Here is a 22,425-nt window from a genome sequence, read left to right as displayed (position 1 = left end):
GAAAAAGTTCATGGATTACTAGATATTTCGAAAAAAAAACTTTGGCTATTTTAAAAATTGTCCCTAATTCCATTATAGTCTATTTTAATCAAAAAGTTTTCAGATAAAAGTTGTAGATAATCACATCCTTAATGAGATTGCGTCCTCCTAACGTCGTGAACGTTATTTACGTTTTTAAGAGAACGGTTTTCAAGACATGTTAGAAAAGTTAAATTTAGATAGTCGCGCATCAATAGGGTGGTTCCAATATGACTTTCATTATGAAACTCCCCCTTCCCCCCATAATGAAAGAAATGTTAAAAAGTATTTATATCACAATTATGCAAACTCAGGGATCGGAAGAGGTGGATGGTGGACCAATTGCATGGGACCCCCTCGAAGAGGCGGTACGGGAGAACATTTTCTAAAATAACTTAAGTGTATGGGGTCGTGATATTATGAAGTTTTAGTTTGCGTAATGTAAATCGTAAAGAACCGTTTAATAATATATTCTGTTTTTATGTTATAAATCATAACAGAGTAAGAATTCCATGCCAACTAAGTGAAATTAGCCAAGAAAGAAAAGAATTGGCTATAACTATAACTCTGTATCTAACTGTAATGTTTCGATAAAAACATATATACCTATATCGCTGAAAAGCTTAAAAATGGTGATTTTTATGAAGTCATGGCCAACTATGGTCAAAAATTACAGGCTTTAGAAAAAATCAGAAATCACAAATTCATTAGGTATGTAATTATCTACAACTTGTATCTGAAAACTTTTTGTCTAAAATATATTGCTACGGATTCCGTGGGTCCACTATTTAAACTCACGATAAAATACTTAACGAATTTATTTGTTTCACTCTGTACACACAACTTATACTATTTACAACACAATTTATGCAACTAGTATTACTCTAACGGTATTTCGCGGTATTATTCAAACTTCAGACTATCTTCAGACTTGTCCAACTGTCAAAGCGCGGGCCTTATATACCCCCTGGCGATGGTTTCTGGAATTTTCTAAAGAATTCTGTAATTTTCTTTTACTTTCTGTCGAATTCGCCAGGTTCCTCAATGCACGTTGCAGTTATGTAGCAGTAATGCAGTTATGCAACCAGTAATACACCTTGACCTTAACATTGCCCCCTTCTCAAATTTGATCGTCCCGATCAAGGTTTCCTGTCTGGTATCTCTTCAATCGATCCAGATGAACTACTTTCATCGTACTTCTAGGGCTGCGTTGAATCCGGTACAAAACATCATTTATCCTCTTGATGACTGTATAAAGACCTTCCCTTGCTGGAGTTAACTTAGGGGACCTTCCTTTCTTGCGCTGTGGGTTATACAACCATACCCTATCGTCCTGTTGAAATCCCGTAGAATTAGCTCTGAGGTCGTAAAGAGCTTTCATCCGGTCACTGGCTAGCGCAATCTTACTTCTAACGGTCTGATGAATTTCCAATAACCTTTCCTTCAGTTCATCCGCGTAGTCCTCTACGTTTGTGGTGCCGTCGTCTGGTGATCCGAACACCAAGTCACAAGACAACCGTAATTCTCGACCAAACAAAATCTTCGATGGTGAAAGTCCGGTGGTGTGAACTGCACTTCTATAAGCCATTAGGAATAGCGGTATGTGCTGATCCCAATCTCTTTGATGTTCGTCCACCATTTTCGGGAGGTGTTCAATGGTCTTATTGAATCTTTCGACCATCCCATCAGACTGCGGATGTAAAGCTGTTGTCCTAGTCTTGTGAATACCAAGCAGATCACACATCTTCTGGAACAGTCTTGACTTGAAGTTCCTTCCTTGGTCAGTGTGAAGCTCTAAGGGAATTCCAAATCTACTGAAGACATTATTGACTAATACTTCAGCTACAGTCGATGCTTCTTGGTTTGGAATGGCAAAAACTTCTGGCCATTTACTGAAATAATCCATCGCCACTAAAACGTACTTGTTGCCCTTGTGCGTTTCAGGGAATGGGCCTGCAATGTCAACAGCGATTCTTTCGAATGGCAGTCCAACGTTATATTGTTTCATTTTTCCCCTAGATCGAGTGCTTGGTCCTTGGCTGGCTGCACAAATTTTACATTGTCGACACCATTTCTTGACATCTTCGCAATAATCCACCCAGTAAAAGCGATCTCTCAGCTTGCTCAAGGTCTTGTTTACCCCAAGATGGGCTCCAGTTTTACCACCGTGAATTTCTTCCAATACCTGGGTAACTTTCTTCCTTGGTACCAGTAACTGAGTTGTACTGTCCTGCCATCCGCACTTTCCCACGTGCGCTTTAACAATCCATTCTCAATAACCAGTGAATTCCACTGAGCCCAGAGAGCTTTGAAAACGAGCCCTCTGTTTGCAATATCCTGCCACGGTGGTCTCTCGCCGTTACCTTCCTTGAGCCGTAGTATTGCTCCGATGTCTGGATCTTCCATTTGGTCGTTCCTCAATTGTGTCGTCGTCCACTGTTCATCGGTTCCAAGCTTAAAACTCCTTATCATGACAGTAATTTCACGTTGTTCCGTTTTACTGCAGTGCTTACAATCGATTTGACAGGGTCTTCTGGATAAACCGTCTGCGTTACCATGCATCTTTCCAGCACGATGTTGGATGGTAAAGTGATACTGCTGGAGCTTCTCGAGCCATCGTGCTATTTGACCTTCAGGTTGTTTCATCTCCATAAGCCATTTGAGAGCCGCATGATCTGTCCTAATTAAAAATTCTTGGCCATACAGGTATTATGGAAATGATCAACTGCCTTTACAATTGCTAGCAGCTCCTTCCGGGTAACGCAGTAATTCCTTTCTGGTTTGGATAGAACTCGACTGTAATATTCTATCACTCGTTCTTCAACCTTTTGCACTTGTGATAGCACTGCACCGATGCCGATGTTGCTGGCGTCGGTATCCAGGATATACCTCCCTTGTTTTTGTGGGTAGGCTAAAATAGGACTTGAACATAAAGCCGCTTTAAGTCTTTCAAAGGCTACATCACAATCGGTGTTCCATTCGTAGCCGACTTCATCACCTGTAAGTTTATGTAAAGGTGCAGCTATGTTGGCAAATCCCTTGACAAATCTTCTGTAATATGTGCATAAACCCAGAAAACTTCTAAGTTCATGTTTGTCGCGAGGTTTAGGCCAATCCTTGATTGCAGCGATTTTCTTCTGGTCGGTGTAAATTCCGTCTGCTGAGACTACATGACCCAAGAATTCCACTTGTCGCTGGAATAAACTACACTTCTTCGGGTTCAAGTACAGGTGAGCATTCCGTATGCGGCCGAAGACATCTTCTAAATTTCGCAAATGCTCTTCAAAAGTTCTTCCCATAACCAATACATCGTCGAGGTAAACCAAGCACGTTTTCCAAGTTAATCCTCTTAACACCACCTCCATGAGACGTTCGAAAGTGGCTGGAGCATTGCATAATCCAAACGGCATGACCTTGAATTGGTATAGTCCGTTTCCTGTAGAAAAAGCCGTCTTTTCTTTGTCTTCCTCGTCAGACCAACTTGCCAGTATCCACTCTTTAAGTCGAGTGGAGAACCAGCACGAACCTGCCAGTGTGGTTAACGTGTCGTCTATACGTGGCAGTGGGTAGCTGTCCTTCTTAGTGACGTCATTGAGCTTCCGATAGTCCACGCAGAATCGTGTACTACCATCTTTCTTCGTCACCAAAACACGGAGATGACCATGGACTCGATGATTCTTCGATAACTCCATCTTCTAGCATCTTGTCTACCATTGTCTCCATTTCTTGTTGTTTGGAAAGGGGCACCCTTCTAGGACGTTGTCGAATCGGCTGAGCATGACCAGTATTAATCCGGGCTTCACAAAATCCGTTCTTCCACTGTTATTTTTCTCAAAAATACCGCCATGCTTTCGCAGGAACTGCTTAGCCTTCTGTTTCTCCTCATATGTTAGGTGATCCCATGGCTGTTCTAGATGTTTTAGTGTTTCTTTGGATGCCATTTGTGTAACAGCTGACGACACTTCATCACATCGGGTGACACTTCTTACAGGTTCGCAGATGGCTATCTTGTCACCTTTTTGAATCTTGACACAATTCGGGAAAACATTCGCAATTCTGATCGGTATATTCTTGTCGGTGTTCACCAATGACTTTCCTACTAAGTACCTATCTTGTTTCTTGTCGCCACTTTTTACCAGTCCAACACAGCACCCAGCGATTTTCTCCACTTTACCGAATACGATCTTCTCGGTATTACCAGGTATCACCACAGTTTCCGCTGATCTTACATCCATTCTGCCTGGTCCCTCGTCTGGAGATAACATGAACTCTTCATATCCAATATTTAAGATATTTCTCTGGTGATCGAACGAAAATCCATGTTGACGAATCATATCCATGCCCAAGATGAAGTCATCTTCAATATCTGCCACTAAGACGCTATGCTGAAACTTCAAATTTCCTAACTTCAGTTCGACGATAGCCTTTCCCCGTGCAACGGCCATTTCCCCCGTAACTGTACGTAAACACACTCTTCTTCCCAGAGACATCAGCTTCAATCCTTGCACTGAGTTAGCCCGCACCAACGATACCATAGCGCCAGTATCCACAGTCATTCGAATTCCCTTTCCATTACTTTCCCGTCGATCACCAAACTGTCAGCGGTTCTTCCTAGACTTCTAATGGAAAAAATCCTGGGGGCTCTGTTCTCCCCAGTCAATACTCGCCCCTTAGTATTGACTGATTTTAGTTTTCCTGGTGCCTACGTTCTCTGGATGGTGAACGGGATCGCATTTGAACGCGGCAATCCCGTTTGATGTGGCCATTCCTGCCACATCTATAGCACCTTATGTCCTGGGATCTTCTCTGGTTCTCTGTCTGGTTATTGTTGACTCCCTTGTTTATTAGTAGCTCACATAGTTTGTCGAATTTTCTACACATCTCCTCCAAACTTCTGTGGGTACTCTCGGGCTGTTCCTCTACCGTTACCGATCTTATCTTCGGTCTAGGGATGGCGCTAAAAGCAGCTTCGATTTCCAGCGCCCTGACCAGTGCTTCGCTGCTGGTAGAAAATCGGGATATTTGCAGCGCCCTCTGTAATTCGTTGTCCCTCAGTCCGCTGATAAAGCACTGAGCAGCGAGTTCCTCCCTAAATCCTTCCGGTGCTTCAGGATAAGTCTGCTTCAAATTCCTGCAGACTCTCTCCGGACCTCTGCAGGCGTGTCTTGATCTGGGCCTGGTAAAGTTGGCGTCGATGTTGGTCGCCATATCTTCTGTCCAGTGCAGCGACCAAAGTTTGGTATTCCTGCTGTTGGGCTGCAGGAATAGTTTGCAACAGTTCCAGGGCAGGGCCACGCAGCGCGATGACAAGTGCCGCTGCTTTCTCGTGGTCGGTCCATCCGTTGGCAGCAGCCGCTGCTTCAAACTGGCGGTGGTACATCGTCCATGTCGTTTGTCCATCGTAGGTCGGGGCCTTAAGGTTCGCAGTTCCCGGAACACCAGGTGTTCTTACTTGTGCCTTGGTCTTCTGTAGGTCCATCTCCAACCTTTCTATCTTCTGCTGAAGGCGCTCCTCCAGATCTTCTACGGCTTCTTGGAAGTGATTCTGCTGTTCCTGGCAACGTACTTCCAACATTGCTTGTTGCTGTTCCCCCAAGCTTTTCTGAAGTCGAATTTCTTGATTTTCTAAAGTTTTCTTAAGACGGTCCTGATCTTCTTGTCTTTCTTTCTGGCGGCGCGTTTCTATATCTTCTAAAATTTCCCTCCATTCACTTTTCTGACGAATTTCTAAATTGCCTAAAATTTTCTCAAGCCGTCCTGTTCTTCTTGTTGTCGTTGAATTTTCAAATCTTCAAAAATTTTCTCAAGCCGGTCCTGTTCTTCTTGACGGCGTAATTTTTCTTCGTCTTTTTCTTCTGCTTTCTCTCTTCTCATATTCTCCATAAAATCGCCCAATAATTTGCTTACTTCTTCCATTTTCTTCGCTTGCTCCCTTGTACCAACCATAAAAATACTCTTATTCGGTCTAAAAATCTTCCAATCCACCTAATTTCTTCTTAAAATCCTCTTGAATCGCACTTCCGACACCAATTGTTACGGATCCCGTGGGTCCACTATTTAAACTCACGATAAAATACTTAACGAATTTATTTGTTTCACTCTGTACACACAACTTATACTATTTACAACACAATTTATGCAACTAGTATTACTCTAACGGTATTTCGCGATATTATTCAAACTACAGACTATCTTCAGACTTGTCCAACTGTCAAAGCGCGGGCCTTATATACCCCCTGGCGATGGTTTCTGGAATTTTCTAAAGAATTCTGTAATTTTCTTTTACTTTCTGTCGAATTCGCCAGGTTCCTCAATGCACGTTGCGGTTATGCAACCAGTAATACACCTTGACCTTAACAATATTATAATGGAATTAGGGACAAGTTTTAAAATAGCCAAAATTTGTTTTTTTTCGAAATATCTAGTAAGCGATAAACTTTTTCAAAAATCCGAAAGGCGCATATTTATGACCCCACAAAACTGTAATTCTTTCCCCACTAACCGACTCTCTATTTCCAGTAGTTTCCGAGATACCCATAGAGAACATCGTAGGAAACTCACCCTGTATAGTATTTTGAAACTAACTATTATTATTATTTGACTAGTTTAATTTGATTAATAAGACTAGATTAATTTAATTTCAAATACATTTGAGCAGATTTTTTTTCGTATATTCTGCTACCAGAAAACCAAGATTATATGATAACGCACTTTTCAACGAAGTTGGAGGAAGATATAGTGTATCTATCACAATACTTAATAGAACTACTACAATTACAAGAAAAACAAAAAGAAGAAATACCCAAATACCCCTCCAGCTACTACTCAACTACAAAATAAACGAATATAATCTCTTAAAAACACTACACAACTACTTATTCTTGTATTCTACAGTGAACAAATTATCAATTTAATTACTAATTTATCAAACAAAAACAAAAAATAACAAAATTATCCCTTCGCCTACTACTTAACTACAAATTAAACTATAAAAACACTACTAAACTATTTTTGGTAGACTACACTAACATGCTACACTAAACACTATAATTAAACTTAATAAATTAATCTAATTTTACACTACAACTGCAAAGAAAAAAGAAATAAGAACATTTTCTAAAACAAGAAGAAACAGAACTTCCATACGTGCGACCAGGATAATAGGTCAAGGGGACAAAGAATATAAAATACTTTAAAATGTGCATTCAGAAAGAAAAAATACCTCGAAAATTATCTAAACAAACATTTTTATTTCTTATCAGTGAGAAACATCGGCATCGTCGGCGTTGAAGAATTTGTCGGGTATTTACAATGGTCGAATTGTATAATTGCCAGCTTTTATAGCATATCTAATAGACAAAAAGTATCTGGTCGATTAGTAACCAATTGGCACAGTCCGAAAATTATCGATTTTTATTTTCTCTGTTTTTATTGGTAGCTTCAAAATTCAGAGTAACAAAAAATATATTTCTGTAGGGAAACCGGTCCTGTCATCTAGTAGTCTTAGTCCATAAACGTCTTAGGTTGATCTACTTTAAAAATATATATACAAGGGTATTAGCAAAATCGGGAGACTAATTTATTTAAAATTTCTTTACATTTTATAATTTGTCTAATACTAAAATCGATGCATCATCATTTTTAAATGCAAATATCTTGAAAACCATTCACCTTTTCGAGCTAAATTAAAAGCCCCTTTTTTACGTAAAAAAATTCTAGCTTTTTATGGCCTTAGTTGAAATTACTGTATCTACAAGGATAAAAGAAGTACCACCAGTAGTACTCTCTACCCTAATGGAAAATACCCAGTGCTGTTACATAAGAGTACCAAATTTCAAGAAAAACAACTTATTAATGTTCTCAAAAAGTAAACAAAATATATTATCTTTATTTAACTTTTCAAGGGCTGTAACTTCTTCGGGTGGCATTTTAGGGCATATCTTGATAGGAACATTTTGTTTTATTTTTATCTGGAGAATCACCCACTAAAGTTAAATACACAATTTTTTTGGCACCCTGTATACAAAAACACTGCGATGATATAATTTAACTATAACTCACGTTCTAAGCTCAACAATTCGTCTGTATCTGTTTCAGGATTAGTGGGATCCGCCTCATGGAGTAAATGAAGCAGTCTATCTATTTTATCTTCATTAACTTCTATATCCTGAGGTGGCTCTTTATCTAAAACTTTCACTTCATCCTTGAACTGAACCATTTTCTTGGTCTTGTCTATCACTACAAAATGATTAAAGACTGGAAATCAATATAATCTTATTATAAAAAAAACTTACAAAACTTTTCAGGTTCTACTGATAAATCAGCTGTTACAAAATTAGCAGGGAATAAACCTTCTCCCCTTTGGTTGCTACCTTTCCACCAATTTGGATCGGAATCATCAATAACAACAACTAAAATGTTAAAAATAATGTTCTTATAATACTTTAAAAAAATAAATTTCTATAAAAAACTATTTTTATACAGGATGTCCCAGACTGAGAGTGCATTAAAGTTTCTAGAGAACTACAATATCTAGATCCGATATTTTTGCACATCATTGTTTCACAACGAGATCTATTGATTAAAAATATTTTCAATATGGCGGCACTTTCGGATATACCGGAAGTTAACAGCAACTTTCTTATTTTAAATCGGAACCCCCCTTTTTTATTAGATACATACGGTAATCGCAAAACAATTTCCAATGCACGTGATCAACTTTAAGTAATAAACGATGGCAACAGCTCTGCCAGAATGTGAAGGATTTTTTGAGTTAATCTTAAATGAATTTTTAATTTAATAACTAATATTTTAGTAATTAATTGATTTATTTGTTTTATAGCTTATTTTACTTATTACATATTGGCAAAAACTAGTCCATTATGAAAGCGTTATTATGGGTTATTTATTTATTTATTGATATACATCTTACAACGCCATAAGTGGTAGTAACAAGTAAGGGGATGCTATATTAATAGTGCATTAGCACAGACTAATAATCACAGAATTTACTAAAAACTAATGTAGAAATAACTTTGAAAGTGGTATAATGTGCTTATCAATCAAACTTACATCTCTGACTGCAGTTAAGGGTAATAAAGGGCCTTTATTGGCACATTCTCTTTCAAGATAGTTTATCAGGGAAGCTAAAAGCTCCTTGCTTCGACTGTTTCAATGCTTCGGCATATTTTCAACACACAATTTTAAGAACTGTAATACAATAACTCGAAAATTTAGTTCTTAAAAGAACTGTTTGTGCTTAAAAGTACAATTAAAAAAAACTATGAAAATAGGCAAAAAAAACAAGAATTACTCACAAAGATTCAACAACACAATATTATACAAAATAATGACTGACATTAGGATAATTGTCAAATAATAAACGACAACGTTGCTGAACACGGCGCAATGTGACCAACATAGCGATAATAAAACTCGGTTTAAACTAATTTTTGCAGCTTTAATCTAAATAAAATATCTGTCACAATCATTTGCTCTATAAACTAAAATAAAGAGCTGCTTCGTATCTTAAATTATACAACAAATTTAAACATTTTTGCCAAATTTCCATTTAGTCAGGTGTAACGGATCAAGAATTGGGCATCATTCTAAACTTATATTTATTATATTTATTAATAATTAAACAATATAACAAGATTCTATTATTTGCATAGTAATTAATATTGCATATTGACGAGACCCAGTGTCGGGGGTTCATCGCTCTTTGCAAAATATGCAATAATCCTTTGTAAGCATTTCGTCAACACCGTATTACTTTTGCACTAATTTATGATTATTCACTCAATAGATGTATTAAACTACACTTGGTTTTACTGGCTATGATCCCATCCCTTTACATGGCGATCCTGCCAGCGAAATTTTTTAAAGCAAAGTTAAAACAAAGTTAGTGAGTTCAGTCAGTGCTTTCGTCAGTTTAAGTGGTAAATACACATATAATAAAATAATCTGGCGAAATGGGTAGCTCCAAATCGAAGTCAACAAAGCAGGACCTTACCGAAAGCGGAGTTATAACTCGAACTTCATAGTGCAAGAAGATGAATATAATGTGACAAAGGACGTTAAAGTTGTTATGTATCTCATAGTATTTTGTTTGGGTGCGATACTGGCTATTAAAATAACTCAGATGTGTAGAAGAAACATTAAGAAGCAAGTAGAGAGAAACCTTGCAGCTTCTAACCCCAACATTTTAGTGCCGCTAAGACGTGAAGCTTCGACTTCAAACCCGATAATATAATAATTTCTGATATTATTAAATCGGCGCGTGCCCCTCATACGGACAATTATTTATTGATAAAACTCAAATAGGTGGCCGCAATTCCTGAAAGAAACTATAAAGTGCGTGTTTATAAACTTAGTGCGGTTCATCGGTATGAAAATTCGTTCGCGCGTCGGGCACAATGCATATTGGGCAGCAGGCAAGAGACAATTAAAGAACCTCTACACCTACATATAAGTAATAATATGGTATAATATGGAAGTGAACAAAGCAGGACCTTACCGAAAGCGGAGTTATAACTCGAACTTTATAGTGCAAGAAGATGAATATAATGTGACAAAGGACGTTAAAGTTGTTATGTATCTCATAGTATTTTTTTTGGGTGCGATACTGGCTATTAAAATAACTCAGATGTGTAGAAGAAACATTAAGAAGCAAGTAGAGAGAAACCTTGCAGCTTCTAACCCCAACATTTTAGTGCCGCTAAGACGTGAAGCTTCGACTTCAAACCCGATAATATAATAATTTCTGATATTATTAAATCGGCGCGTGCCGATTGTTAATTTTAGCAATATTTGTAGTGTTTTATTCTAATTCTAGTATTTAGTATTGTTCTATCGCTTATGATTGTTTTTCTTTTAAATTTGATTATGACAAAGTATAGTAAAGAGCTTCTATGTCGGTAAATTGGGAAAAGCACCATGCCATTCTACTTCAGCAAAAAAGTAGTATTTTAAATCAAGCAAAAAGAGTAATAAAAAAAGCTGTACCTAAAAACGAAACGATAAGAAATGAAATAAGGGACAATTTAGTAGAGCTGTTCAACCAAACTGCAGGCTATATCAAGGGTATTTGGGATGAATTAGACATCGTTAAAAAACAAGAAACTAAAAATATATATTTAGTCATTAGAGATAAGGTAGTTAGGGCATTTCAAATATTAGGAGTTAAATATAGGTATAATTTTTATTGTTGTCGATCCAATAATATATAATGTATTCTTTTTTTATAAATTGGATTAGGATCGAAAGAAATCAACAGAAGTCCTTTGTTTTAAATTTGTCGACGTTTCGCAAAATTTATTTGCATTTTCAGGACACTACAAAGTTAAGAGAGCAAAAATACAATCAAATAAAAGCTTTTCCAAAAATTTAACAAACAACTTAAAATACATATCAGGTTAAATATAGGGTCCCGTTAGGTTTCATAGAAAAAATTGATACTCGGACGGTAGACAAGTCCTATATATCTTCAGACGACGAAGAGGAAACTGACGAAGAAGAAATTGATGAATCGGAAATTATCAAAACAGAAATCATGCCTTTGACAAATTTAGCAAGTAAGATAGTTCCCCAAGAGTTTGATGGTTCTCATGATAAATTACAATCATTTTTAGACGCACTTACGTTACTTAACGCTAACCACGCCAACAGTGCGATAGCTTTCGTCAAATGACCACGCCAACAGTGCGATAGCTTTCGTCAAAACGCGCCTTACAGGCAAAGCGAGAGATTTGATAACTACTGAGGAATCTCTTGCAGACATTATCAATACTTTACGTTTAAAAACTAAAGGCGATTCTTCGCAATTACTGACTACAAAATTAATAAATTTAAAGCAACATGGTAGAGATTCTACAAGCTATGTCTCAGAAATCGAATTACTCGCTGAGAGACTAAAAAGGTCATATATCTCCGAGGGAGTACCGGCAGAAGTCGCGAAACGTTATACCGTAGATCAAACCGTAAGATCGGTTGCTCTAAACGCGAATTCGGAAAGAGCTAATAGGCCAGTAAACGTAGCCGAGTATTATATGTAAAGGTGAAAAAAATTAGTAACCAACCAATCTCAACGGGAATGTGTAGATAATGATCTCCTATTTAACCCCTCAAAAGTCCCATTCGGTCCCAGTGGGGGAAGTTCGAAAAAAACTGCCGCCATCTTGGATTTTTTCGTTTTTTTAAATATCTCCGTTTGGATAACTTTTTTCGAAAAAACTAAAGATACGTTTTTTGTAGAGAATTAAATTTACAATATTTATTTATTTTTATTATTTTTGTATCATTTTCTCTATAAAATAAATAGTAATTGAGATAGAGCAATTTTTTACTATACGTTTTATAAATTTTCCAGGTTTTTTAAACCAATCAGCTATAATTTTTGCGTTAACAGTATAGTGTTAATATAGATAAACCAAATATAAATTTAAGCATTAAAACAATTAAAAATAACATTTAAATTTATTAAGTAAAATTATTGTTAAAAAAAATATTAAATTAAAGTTATTAAACAAAATCTGCTATGACGTCATTCTGAGCGTCATTTTCGTCCTCAACTAAAATACAGAAGTTTGTGTAACTGATTCCATAGCACTGACACTGAAGTAAGAACATTTAAGATCCACTTTTCTACAACAGCAATTTTTAGGGCACTGACTCTCTTAGCAATTGCAAAAAATTGATTTTAGTAGGTCAGGAGGCGCCACATCTTCTGTTCATTGAATAGGTGTTTTGGTTTGGATTGCCTTTATGATCTTTCTTCCATCCATATTGTAAAGGATCTATCTTATTACAAATCCAATTCTTAAATATAAAAAGTACAACTTATAACATTTCATATAATATATTTTATTACAGTTACCTGAAAGTATGTCCTGAGTAAATGGAGTTTTCCAGAGTTCTCAGTTGGAGGCAATTTAGCTAAATTAAAGGTCGTCTTAAGGGTTTGTCTTGATTTAATCCTATTGTATAGAGTGTATCTAATAATATAATAATGGATCCCGTATATAGCGTTTAACGCCTTGGGAGTAGCAAGGTACAGCTTGCCATGCTAGAGCCGTTCGGTATACAAGGAAGGTAATGTGGCTAGTACTACGCTGTAACCGCCTATTATTACCTCAGGATTGTGAATCCCAAGTACCCATTTAAGGCTGAGTCGACCTAGGTGCCCAAACTATTATTTTATTAAAAATAGTCGACTGATGAACTACCGGCTGCGGCTGTAGGATTCGAACCTTCTTCGAACCTTCGAACCACCTTTAGATTGGTAGACGAGAGCTGTACCTCTAAACCACCGGGTACCATCTCAGATAGATAATATGTTTAATATAGCTTGGGCAGTGATATAGCAAGATTAAATTATCTTTTAAAGTTTAAAGCTAAACAAACTGCCCAAGCTATATTAAACATATTAACCATATGAGATACACTCTATATAATAGAATTACATCAAGACAAGCCCTTAAAACGATCTTTAATTTAGCTCATTTATCTCCAACTGAGAACTCTACAAAACTACATTTACTCAGGACACAGTTACTTGAAAGTATGTCCTGACCCAGGACATACTTTCAGGCAACTGTAAAGATATATCTATTATAGGAAATGTTATAAGTTGATTGGTAACAAGTTAGATCCTTTATAGTATGGAAGAAAGATCAAAAAGGCAATCTGACATCTAATCAATCAATAGAAAATGTGGCGCCTTTTGACCTACTAAAATTATTTTTTTACAATTGCAAAGAAAGTCAGTGCTCTAAAAATTGCTCTTGTAGAAAACTGGGTCTTAAATGTTCTTCAAAGTGTGGTCAGTGCTACGGAATCAGTTTTTTAATCGGAATCAAACTTTAATTTAATAATAACTTTTTTAACAATAATTTCATTTAATAAATAATATTAAAACGTTATTTTTAATTGTTTTGATGCATAAATTTATACTTGGTTTATCTCTATTAACACTATACTGTTAACGCAAAAATTATAGCTGATTGGTTTAAAAAACTGGAAAATTTATAAAACGTATAGTAAAAAATTCTCTATCTCTATTACTATTTATTTTAGGAGAAAAATGATTGAAGGCAAAATATTCTAAATTTAATTCTCTACAAAAAATATATCTTTAGATTATTCGAAAAAAGTTATGCAAACGGAGATATTTGAAAAAAAACGAAAAAATCCAAGATGGCGGCGGTTTTTTTTTCAAACTTCCCCCACTGGGACCGAATGGGACTTTTGAGGGGTTAAATAGGAGATCATTATCTACACATTCCCGTTGAGATCGGTTGGTTACTAATTTTTTCCACCTCAACCTCCAGATTGACTGGCCTATAAAGTTGTTATAGAGGCAGGTTCTCTTAGCACGGTTCAGGAAATAGTAAATAAGCTGATAAATGTCAATAATAATACTCCGGCTGCTTCTTCCAACGTTTTCTTCACTAGGTGAAGACAAAATAATCGCGGTAATGGGCGCGGTAATTTGAGCTACCAAACTCGAGGGCAGTGGCAAAATAATTTCAGGCCGTTTAACAACGGATTTTCCAACAATGCAAGGGGCCGAGGCAGAGGTGATCGTGGAGCTAGATTCAACAACAATCGAGGCTATAGCGGTAGTGGTAGATTCAATAACTACGACAATAATAATTATTCAGGTCATAGGTCGGTAAGGGCAATTGGTATGGCACCTGATCAGGGAAACGAGTTGAACCCCCAAGCATAGGGGTTGGGGGACGAAATAAAAATGTTTTTAACCTAAATCTTTCTTTTGCTAATTTTGTAACACTTTTAACAAAAATGACTGGTAAGCAAAATACATTTTTAATCGATACAGGCGCTGATATCTCTATTTTTAAAAACCAAAATATAAATGCGGAACAGTTTATCAACGCAGATAACCCTAGTAAAATAAAAGGCGTTACAGACGGCATAATTACTGCTCTAGGTGTGACAGAAACAGATATTTTTGTTAACGGTTACATAACTAAGCATGCACTTCATATCAGGGGGGTGACAGTGAAATAGGAAAATTGGAAACAGTCATTAGTGTCATTCCTGTCATTCTCCTCACGACAAGTATGGCCGCCTAGACAAGGACAGCATTGTTTTTGTCTAACTATTGTCTAACTTCACAATTTAGAATTGACAGATTTCAGTTTCAGAGACAACTTCAGATTTGTTTTTGTTCTAGAACAAATTAGAAAATATTCGACGCCATTTTAATTCATTCCGTTTAGTTTCGTTTTGGAAGTTCAATTTAATATTTCGGCTGAAATTTATAAATATAAAGGTAATAAAGTATATAAAATATATATTACATGAAGAATCCTGGAGAAAATGACGGTTCTGCAGTAGTAGGTATGTCCCATGTATATGAAAAATAGGTAGTAAATAAACACTGTTTTTACATTTTTTAGATGCAAGAAAATGGTGTTACAATCTCTTTGAACGGCGATTTTTTTGAAAAGGGAAACAATTTACAGCAAGGTAAGATCATTTTTAACTATAGCCAACATCTCCAGTATGTGCGATTTATTGTCAATAATGCAATAAATCGGACTGATAATCTGATTATGTTATCCGAAAAGCCAGATCTCTTTAGGAATAATGGACGCTTTTTTTAAACAGTATATTTATATTTTATACCTATTGATATTTTTACATTGTTAATTTTAGTATAAAAAAATTTGTTTTTCTGTTTTCAGGTTTTTGTATAATGCTCCCGTTTTCATGTTCCTGTGTCCGTTTTCTGTCCTTGAAGTCTGCGAATACGTGTGTTTATTTACAAATTACTGTAAGTCATGCTTATACCTTAACTAATTTACGTTAAAAGTGCATATAATTAACTAATTGGTATTGAAACAATACAATCCTCTATATTTTTATATTTATTTAGTTACGTTGTTCCATATTTCAAATAAATATATGTCAATAAATTATTTTTTGGTTTTATTTATGAAAAGAAAAAATACAAAATACATTTGAACTGAAAGAGGGCCCGCCATTGAATAACCGGAAACGGAAATGAAAATTAAGCCATCATGTCCTTATCATGTCAACCTGTCAATTGAAAAATTAGTTCTCCAGACGACAACGAAGGCTTTCGGTGGCGTATCGTGTTTCCACGATTTAACACAGAGTTGACACTTCTTTCTAGTTAATTATTTTATGCTTCATATAGTAGAACCTTCATTTCCCATTCCAACCGATGCAATTTTAGGTAGAGATTTTCTTTCAAAATTTAAATGCAATCTAAATTATTTTGATTGGACGATGACTATAAGATTAAATAAAATTAATTTAGTAATTCCCATTCAAGACAGTTTCAACAATGATTCTATTATCATTCCTTCCAGGTGCGAAGTAGTACGAGAAATAAAAAGTCTAAAATTTTTAACAGAAGATTCTCTAGTTGAAAATGACGAGTTAAGCCCTGGCGTTTGTGTCGCACGAACAATCGTTTCAGCTGAATTTCCTGTCGTAAAGATTATTAACACAACCAATAAAAATGTAATTTTACACAATATTCAATTAAAAACAACAAACTTAACAGAATTTAATATTTACAATGTAGAAACCCAGACAAAAGAGAGAGCGTCAAATGTAATGAAGCAGCTCAACATCAACGATGTGCCTGAATTTGTAAAACAAAAACTCATTAACCTATGTTCAGAATTTTCGGACATATTTGCTCCTGAGTCTGATAAGGTAACAATAAATAATTTTTACCACCAGAAACTTAAGCTGAGCGACCATACACCGGTGTATATTAAAAATTACAAGACACCTTACACGCAAAAACAAGAAATAAATAGGCAAGTCGAAAAAATGCTTGATCATGATATTATAGAACCATCTAACTCGGAATATAATAACCCCGTTTTGTTAGTACCTAAAAAATCAGTGAACGGTCAAAAAACGTGGCGGTTAGTTGTAGATTTTCGGCAATTACATAAAAAACTCATCGCGGACAAGTTTCCCCTTCCTCGTATTGATGATATATTAGACCAACTAGGAAGAGCTCGCTGGTTTTCGGTTGTTGATCTTATAAGTGGGTTTCATCAAGTAGGCCTTAGTGAAGAGTCTAGGGAGGTCACTCAATTTAGCGTAGATGCTGGATCCTTTCAGTTTACTCGACTTCCCTTTGGTTTATCTATAAGTCCTAATAGTTTTCAGAGGATGATGTCAATGGCGTTCGCCGGCATCACTCCTGAAAGAGCATTTTTGTATATGGACGATCTCATAGTAATCGGCTGTTCGGAAAACCACCATTTGGACAATCTGTATAAAGTATTTCAGACATGCAGAAAATACAATTTAAAATTAAATCCTGAAAAATGCAAATTTTTCAAAAATGAGGTCACGTACCTAGATCACAAAATTACTAGCGAAGGCCACCAGATGATAGTAAATATGACATCGTAAACAAATATCCAATTCCTACATCTGCTGACGAAGTCAAACGCTTCGTCGCATTTACAAATTACTATCGTAGATTTATACCTAATTTCGCAGAAATAACTGCACCTCTTAATAAATTAACCAGGAAAAAAGTTGCTGTTCAATGGTAGGAAGAGTGTCAAAATTCATTTCAAAAACTGAACAAATCTTTAATTTCACCACAAATATTACAGTATCCGGATTTTAAAAAAACCTTTTATAATAACAACCGATGCTTCAAAAATTGTATGTGCTGCAGTTCTTTCACAAAATTTTAATGGTAATGACCTGCCGATTGCTTATGCGTCACGTGCATTTACAAAGGGGGAATCTAATAAACCAGCAATATTACAAGAATTATCAGCAATCCATTGGGCTATTAAATATTTCCATTGTTATATTTACGGTACAAAATTCTTAGTACGCACTGATCATAGGCCCCTTGTCTATTTATTTTCGATGAAGAACCTATCATCTTAACTTACGTGAATGCATTTAGACCTCGAGGAGTACCAATTTGATATTGAGTACGTTAAAGGCGAACAAAACGTTTGCGCGGATGCTCTTAGTAGAATTAGTATTAACGAACTCAAGGAGGTTCGCGATAATGTCACACAAATTTTGGCAATTACCCGATCCATGACTAGAAAAAACGATATAGTAGCTAAAAAATCGGTACCAAATCAAATAAAAACAGTAAACCCAAAAGTATACGAAACAGTAAATAATACTGAAGTTTTAAAATTACCTTCATTACACTTTCAAGTCGTTAGATCTAATCATCTTAGGATGCTTATTAGGTACAAAAACAGACTTAAAGCTCAAAAGGTATTTAAAATCACAACTGGCAACATTGACTTAGAGCAATTGTTGTCTCAGCTAGAAATTACTGCTGGTGATTTAAGCATAAGTAAGCTAAAATTAAACCTAGGTGATGATATTTTTAATTTGTGCACAATAAATAAACTTAAAGAAACAGGCCTTAAAATTTTAAAAAATATTACTATAATTCTTTCTCAGAAAAAGAAACTGATAAGTGTTGATCCTTTATATAATATTGATGCTTACGACCAGGAGTTTAGGTACAGACTTCAACTGGCTCATAAAAGAGATGGAGAGTATCTTAAAGAATCGAAATTATATCGAAAAGGTCAACTTGACCCTAATTCAAATTTAATAGACCTACGCTCTGGTGATTTTGTTACAATACCAAACGAAGCTCGACATAAATTTGACTCTTGGTACAAAGGGCCTTTTCCAATTATTGACATAGAAGGTCCAAATTGTATTATAAAAGATTCTAGGGTAAGGAAGTTAAGGTGCATAAAAACCGAGTGCGGAAATACATTAATTAACTAATAATATTTTGTATACCTTAGGCATTGTATAATTTTCAATATTGTAATATTAGTATAATATGAATAGTAGGCATATTTTTAAGGGTAATAAGCAGTGAAGGACAATAAATTATTGCTGTTGGTTCGGTGATGCAATGTTGCAACAAGTACTGTACCGTCGTATAGTTAAATTTTATTGTGTAGCATTAGGTATTTACGTATTTATTTTTGGTTAGGTATTTTTATTTTGGTTTAGGTTTTATAACTAAATATTATAATATGTATTCCAGATTATTTTATTTTTATTTTGTGTTAAGATACTTTATTCATGTTCCCATAAGTAGTAACATTTCATTAAAAAAAAAATATATATTATTTTGCTACTCTCTTATTGAATGCCCTTCACAAGTGGCCATAGTGAAGGTCATTCTCTAAAAGGGGGTGATGTAAGGAATCAAGAATTGGGCATCATTCTAAACTTATATTTATTATATTTATTAATAATTAAACAATATAACAAGATTCTATTATTTGCATAGTAATTAATATTGCATATTGACGAGAACCAGTTTCGGGGGTTCATCGCTCTTTGCGAAATATGCAATAATGCTTTGTAAGCATTTCGTCAACACCGTATTACTTTTGTACTAATTTATGATTATTCACTCAATAGATGTATTAAACTACACTTAATTTTACTGGCTATGATTCCATCCCTTTACACAGGTAGTCAGGTTTATAGACTTTAGTGTCAATGTCGATGTGATAACGTGCATCAGAAAATGTTTTACGATTACCATACTTGAATTTTCTGTAGAATATTATAAATTTTTATAATAAACTTAACCTTTTTATGAAAAATTAAATTTTTAAAATAGATACCCACATGTCTTCTTTTTATGTCACAGTGACTGTAGTTTCTAAATTTTACGTTAAGGCTATACAATTTATTTTAACTGGCAGTTTTCTTTTGCCCAAAAATTTTAATGAATGTTTTTTTCTCAAAAATGGTTAATGTTAGATATAGAGTGTTTAACATCAATCTAAAATCATTTAAAATAATAAAGTTCCTGTCAACTTCTGGTATATCTGGAAGTGCCGCCATATTGATATTTTTAAGCGATAGATCATATTGCGAAACAATGATGTGCAAAACATCTCCAATCTAGATATTGTAGTTCTGTAGACACTTCTAATGCACACTTAGCCTGGGACACCTGTATAATGTACTTACTTATTTCGCCTGATCCAAAAGTTAATTCGTTATCCTCTGCCGCCTCAAAGTCGTACAATGCTCTGACTTTTTTAGGTTCCTTACCTGGAGCTGTACTATTCACATTAGATGATGCTGTGGGAATATTAACAGAAGGATATAGAGATGAGCTTGCGGTACTTGTATTTCTTGGAGAACCTTTAAATAATTATAATGTATTATTAGGCTTTCATTTTTTTTATTAAAAACTTTTACCTGATGTCTCTTTCAAAGACAACTCTATTGCCTTTAAAATCTGAGCCTCTTCTTCCTGCGATTCCACCACGTCTGGGTCATTAGACTTGGCTGTTGCTCTCTTTACAGGCTAAAAATAATTATAAAATTAAACAATGATACATTATGTAAAAGTATGACCATACAGTATCTGAAGATGAAAAATCGTAAGTAGTTTTAAGTTTATTGTATAAAGATGGAATGAGTGTAAGCTGTCCATCTGATTTGAATTCATTTTCAGCCCATTTCTTCAAAGATTCCCTCAGCCTCTTGGCAACGTGACTGTGACCTTTTGACATTAATTTTGTAAAATCGTTTTCAAATTCTCTGGATGCCAATTCTATATGAAATGTTTTTCCCGAATTTTTTACACAAGCATCCAAAACCTAGAACACATTAATATATGCTATTTAAATGCATTATATAAAAATTTCACTAAATTATATATCAACATTGTATTTACATAAGTAAACAAATTATAAAAAACTGCTTTAAATAAGAGAACGTACTGTTACTGCTTTTGTTCCAACATGAGGATCAGAATTATATAGTCTTTTTACTATAGCCCTTAACCATGTTCTAGCATCTTCACTAGATTTGCCAGCTTTATCACAAATATTCATAATCAACCCCCAATCATCTTCAACCAATTTATCACTTGTGGCTCGTTCTGTTATAATATTAAACAAAAAAATAATAAGCAATTAGAACCTGTACTCAAAATAAGACATAGGGTCAATGCATTGGTTCTCGGCCTTTTAACGGAAACTTTGACTTTGAAAGCAAATTAGATATGGAAGGAGGTTTTAAATCATAATTTGCCCAATACAAAAAATGTTCGGTAGAGTGTTTTAATAATTATGGATTTTTTTTTAAATTTTTATTTTCAAAACTTTAGTAAAAAATCCAAATCTTTTATCTAAAATAAAAATATTTATAAGAAAAAAGTGTTTCAAATAGCTTATCTAAAACGCCTCTAAATTTTTATAAGGAAAAATGAAAATAAAAGTTTCAGTAATATCTGGGTTAAATAGTATTTTTAGTAAAAGAAATTATTAGAATATATTTGTGAGACGAATTTTTTTATTTTCCAATATATATTCAATCAGCATTTCTTCCTTTAAAATTTTATGCAATAGTCGGGAAAATAATATTTGTAATGAATTAAAACTATAATTTTATAAAAATTAATTTAATTTTACTTATTTTTTATTTTAATAAATAAGTCATTTTTTATATCATATAAATATTGATAAAATATGCAATACCGCAGGATTCTTGCATGCTTGGTTGCAGTCTTGTAGAAGTGTTGCAGATCAGTGGCTAGTCTTGGTCTTACTTTTTATGCAAAACCAAGACCAATACCAGTCTCGTGCATTACTAGATACCGACAAAGGCAGTGCCGAACTTAGGAACTCCAAATCAGTCAAACCAAACTGACTCTGGAAATACTATACCTATACACATAATATGTAATGAAAAGCAAGTATAAATGGAATATAAACTGAACAATCTATTAAAAATTACAACAGTTAAAAGTTACTGAGTGATTTGACATGAGGGTCAAATGCTGTGTTTAACAAAATGATATTAACGATTGTTAATGATAATTAAATACACAATAACAGAACTGGTATAGGAGCTCACTTCAATGTCAATTTACCAATAAAAACTTTCTACTTTTAACAATAAAATATAGATGCTCGATATATGCCTCATTCGAAAATAAAATATACTAAGTAAAGATTAGAATTCTTCCATACAACAAATATCTAAAATCTAAACTAGTTATTATTGTAAACTTTAAAATGACTCACCAACTTCGTCTTGAATCGTCGCATCGGTAGCATTGCCAAAAAGACCCATTATAGTTTTCCAGTTATGTTACACTTTTGTAAAGAAAAGCTGACGGACTGTACAAAAATATTAGAATTATTTAAAAATATCGTGAATCATACTAAAATATGTGAATACAAGCTTATCTATTGTTGTTTTTTTAAGGATAATGAAATGAAATGTCATATCACTCTGACGTAAAATTTTAATAACCTCATTTTTCTATGACAAATGTCAAATAGGCCCAGGGTTGGCGCTTAGATTTAGCCTGATTATATAAATTAAGGAGATAAAAATGAA

At 34.7% G+C, this 22,425-nt stretch overlaps 1 protein-coding gene across 1 annotated transcript in view; it reads right to left on the bottom strand.

Annotated features, from left to right (window-relative positions):
• Positions 1-22,312, bottom strand: part of LOC115889479 (signal transducing adapter molecule 1) — a 28,208-nt gene extending 5,896 nt beyond the window's left edge. The window contains exons 1-7 of the mRNA XM_030909483.1: positions 22,107-22,312; positions 20,799-20,959; positions 20,436-20,675; positions 20,272-20,380; positions 20,038-20,214; positions 8,313-8,429; positions 8,080-8,256 (exon numbers count right to left, since the gene is read on the bottom strand). Of these exons, the coding sequence (XP_030765343.1) occupies positions 8,080-8,256; positions 8,313-8,429; positions 20,038-20,214; positions 20,272-20,380; positions 20,436-20,675; positions 20,799-20,959; positions 22,107-22,155 (1,030 nt within the window). The 5' untranslated portion in view covers positions 22,156-22,312. The remainder of the gene's footprint in view (positions 1-8,079; positions 8,257-8,312; positions 8,430-20,037; positions 20,215-20,271; positions 20,381-20,435; positions 20,676-20,798; positions 20,960-22,106) is intronic.
• Positions 22,313-22,425: the final 113 nt, after the last annotated feature.

This window comes from Sitophilus oryzae, unplaced genomic scaffold (assembly GCF_002938485.1).
Source record: "Sitophilus oryzae breed Bouriz unplaced genomic scaffold, Soryzae_2.0 scaffold_815_pilon_pilon, whole genome shotgun sequence".
Classification (NCBI taxonomy): domain Eukaryota; kingdom Metazoa; phylum Arthropoda; class Insecta; order Coleoptera; family Curculionidae; genus Sitophilus; species Sitophilus oryzae.
This window is presented reverse-complemented; position numbering and strand designations above follow the sequence as displayed.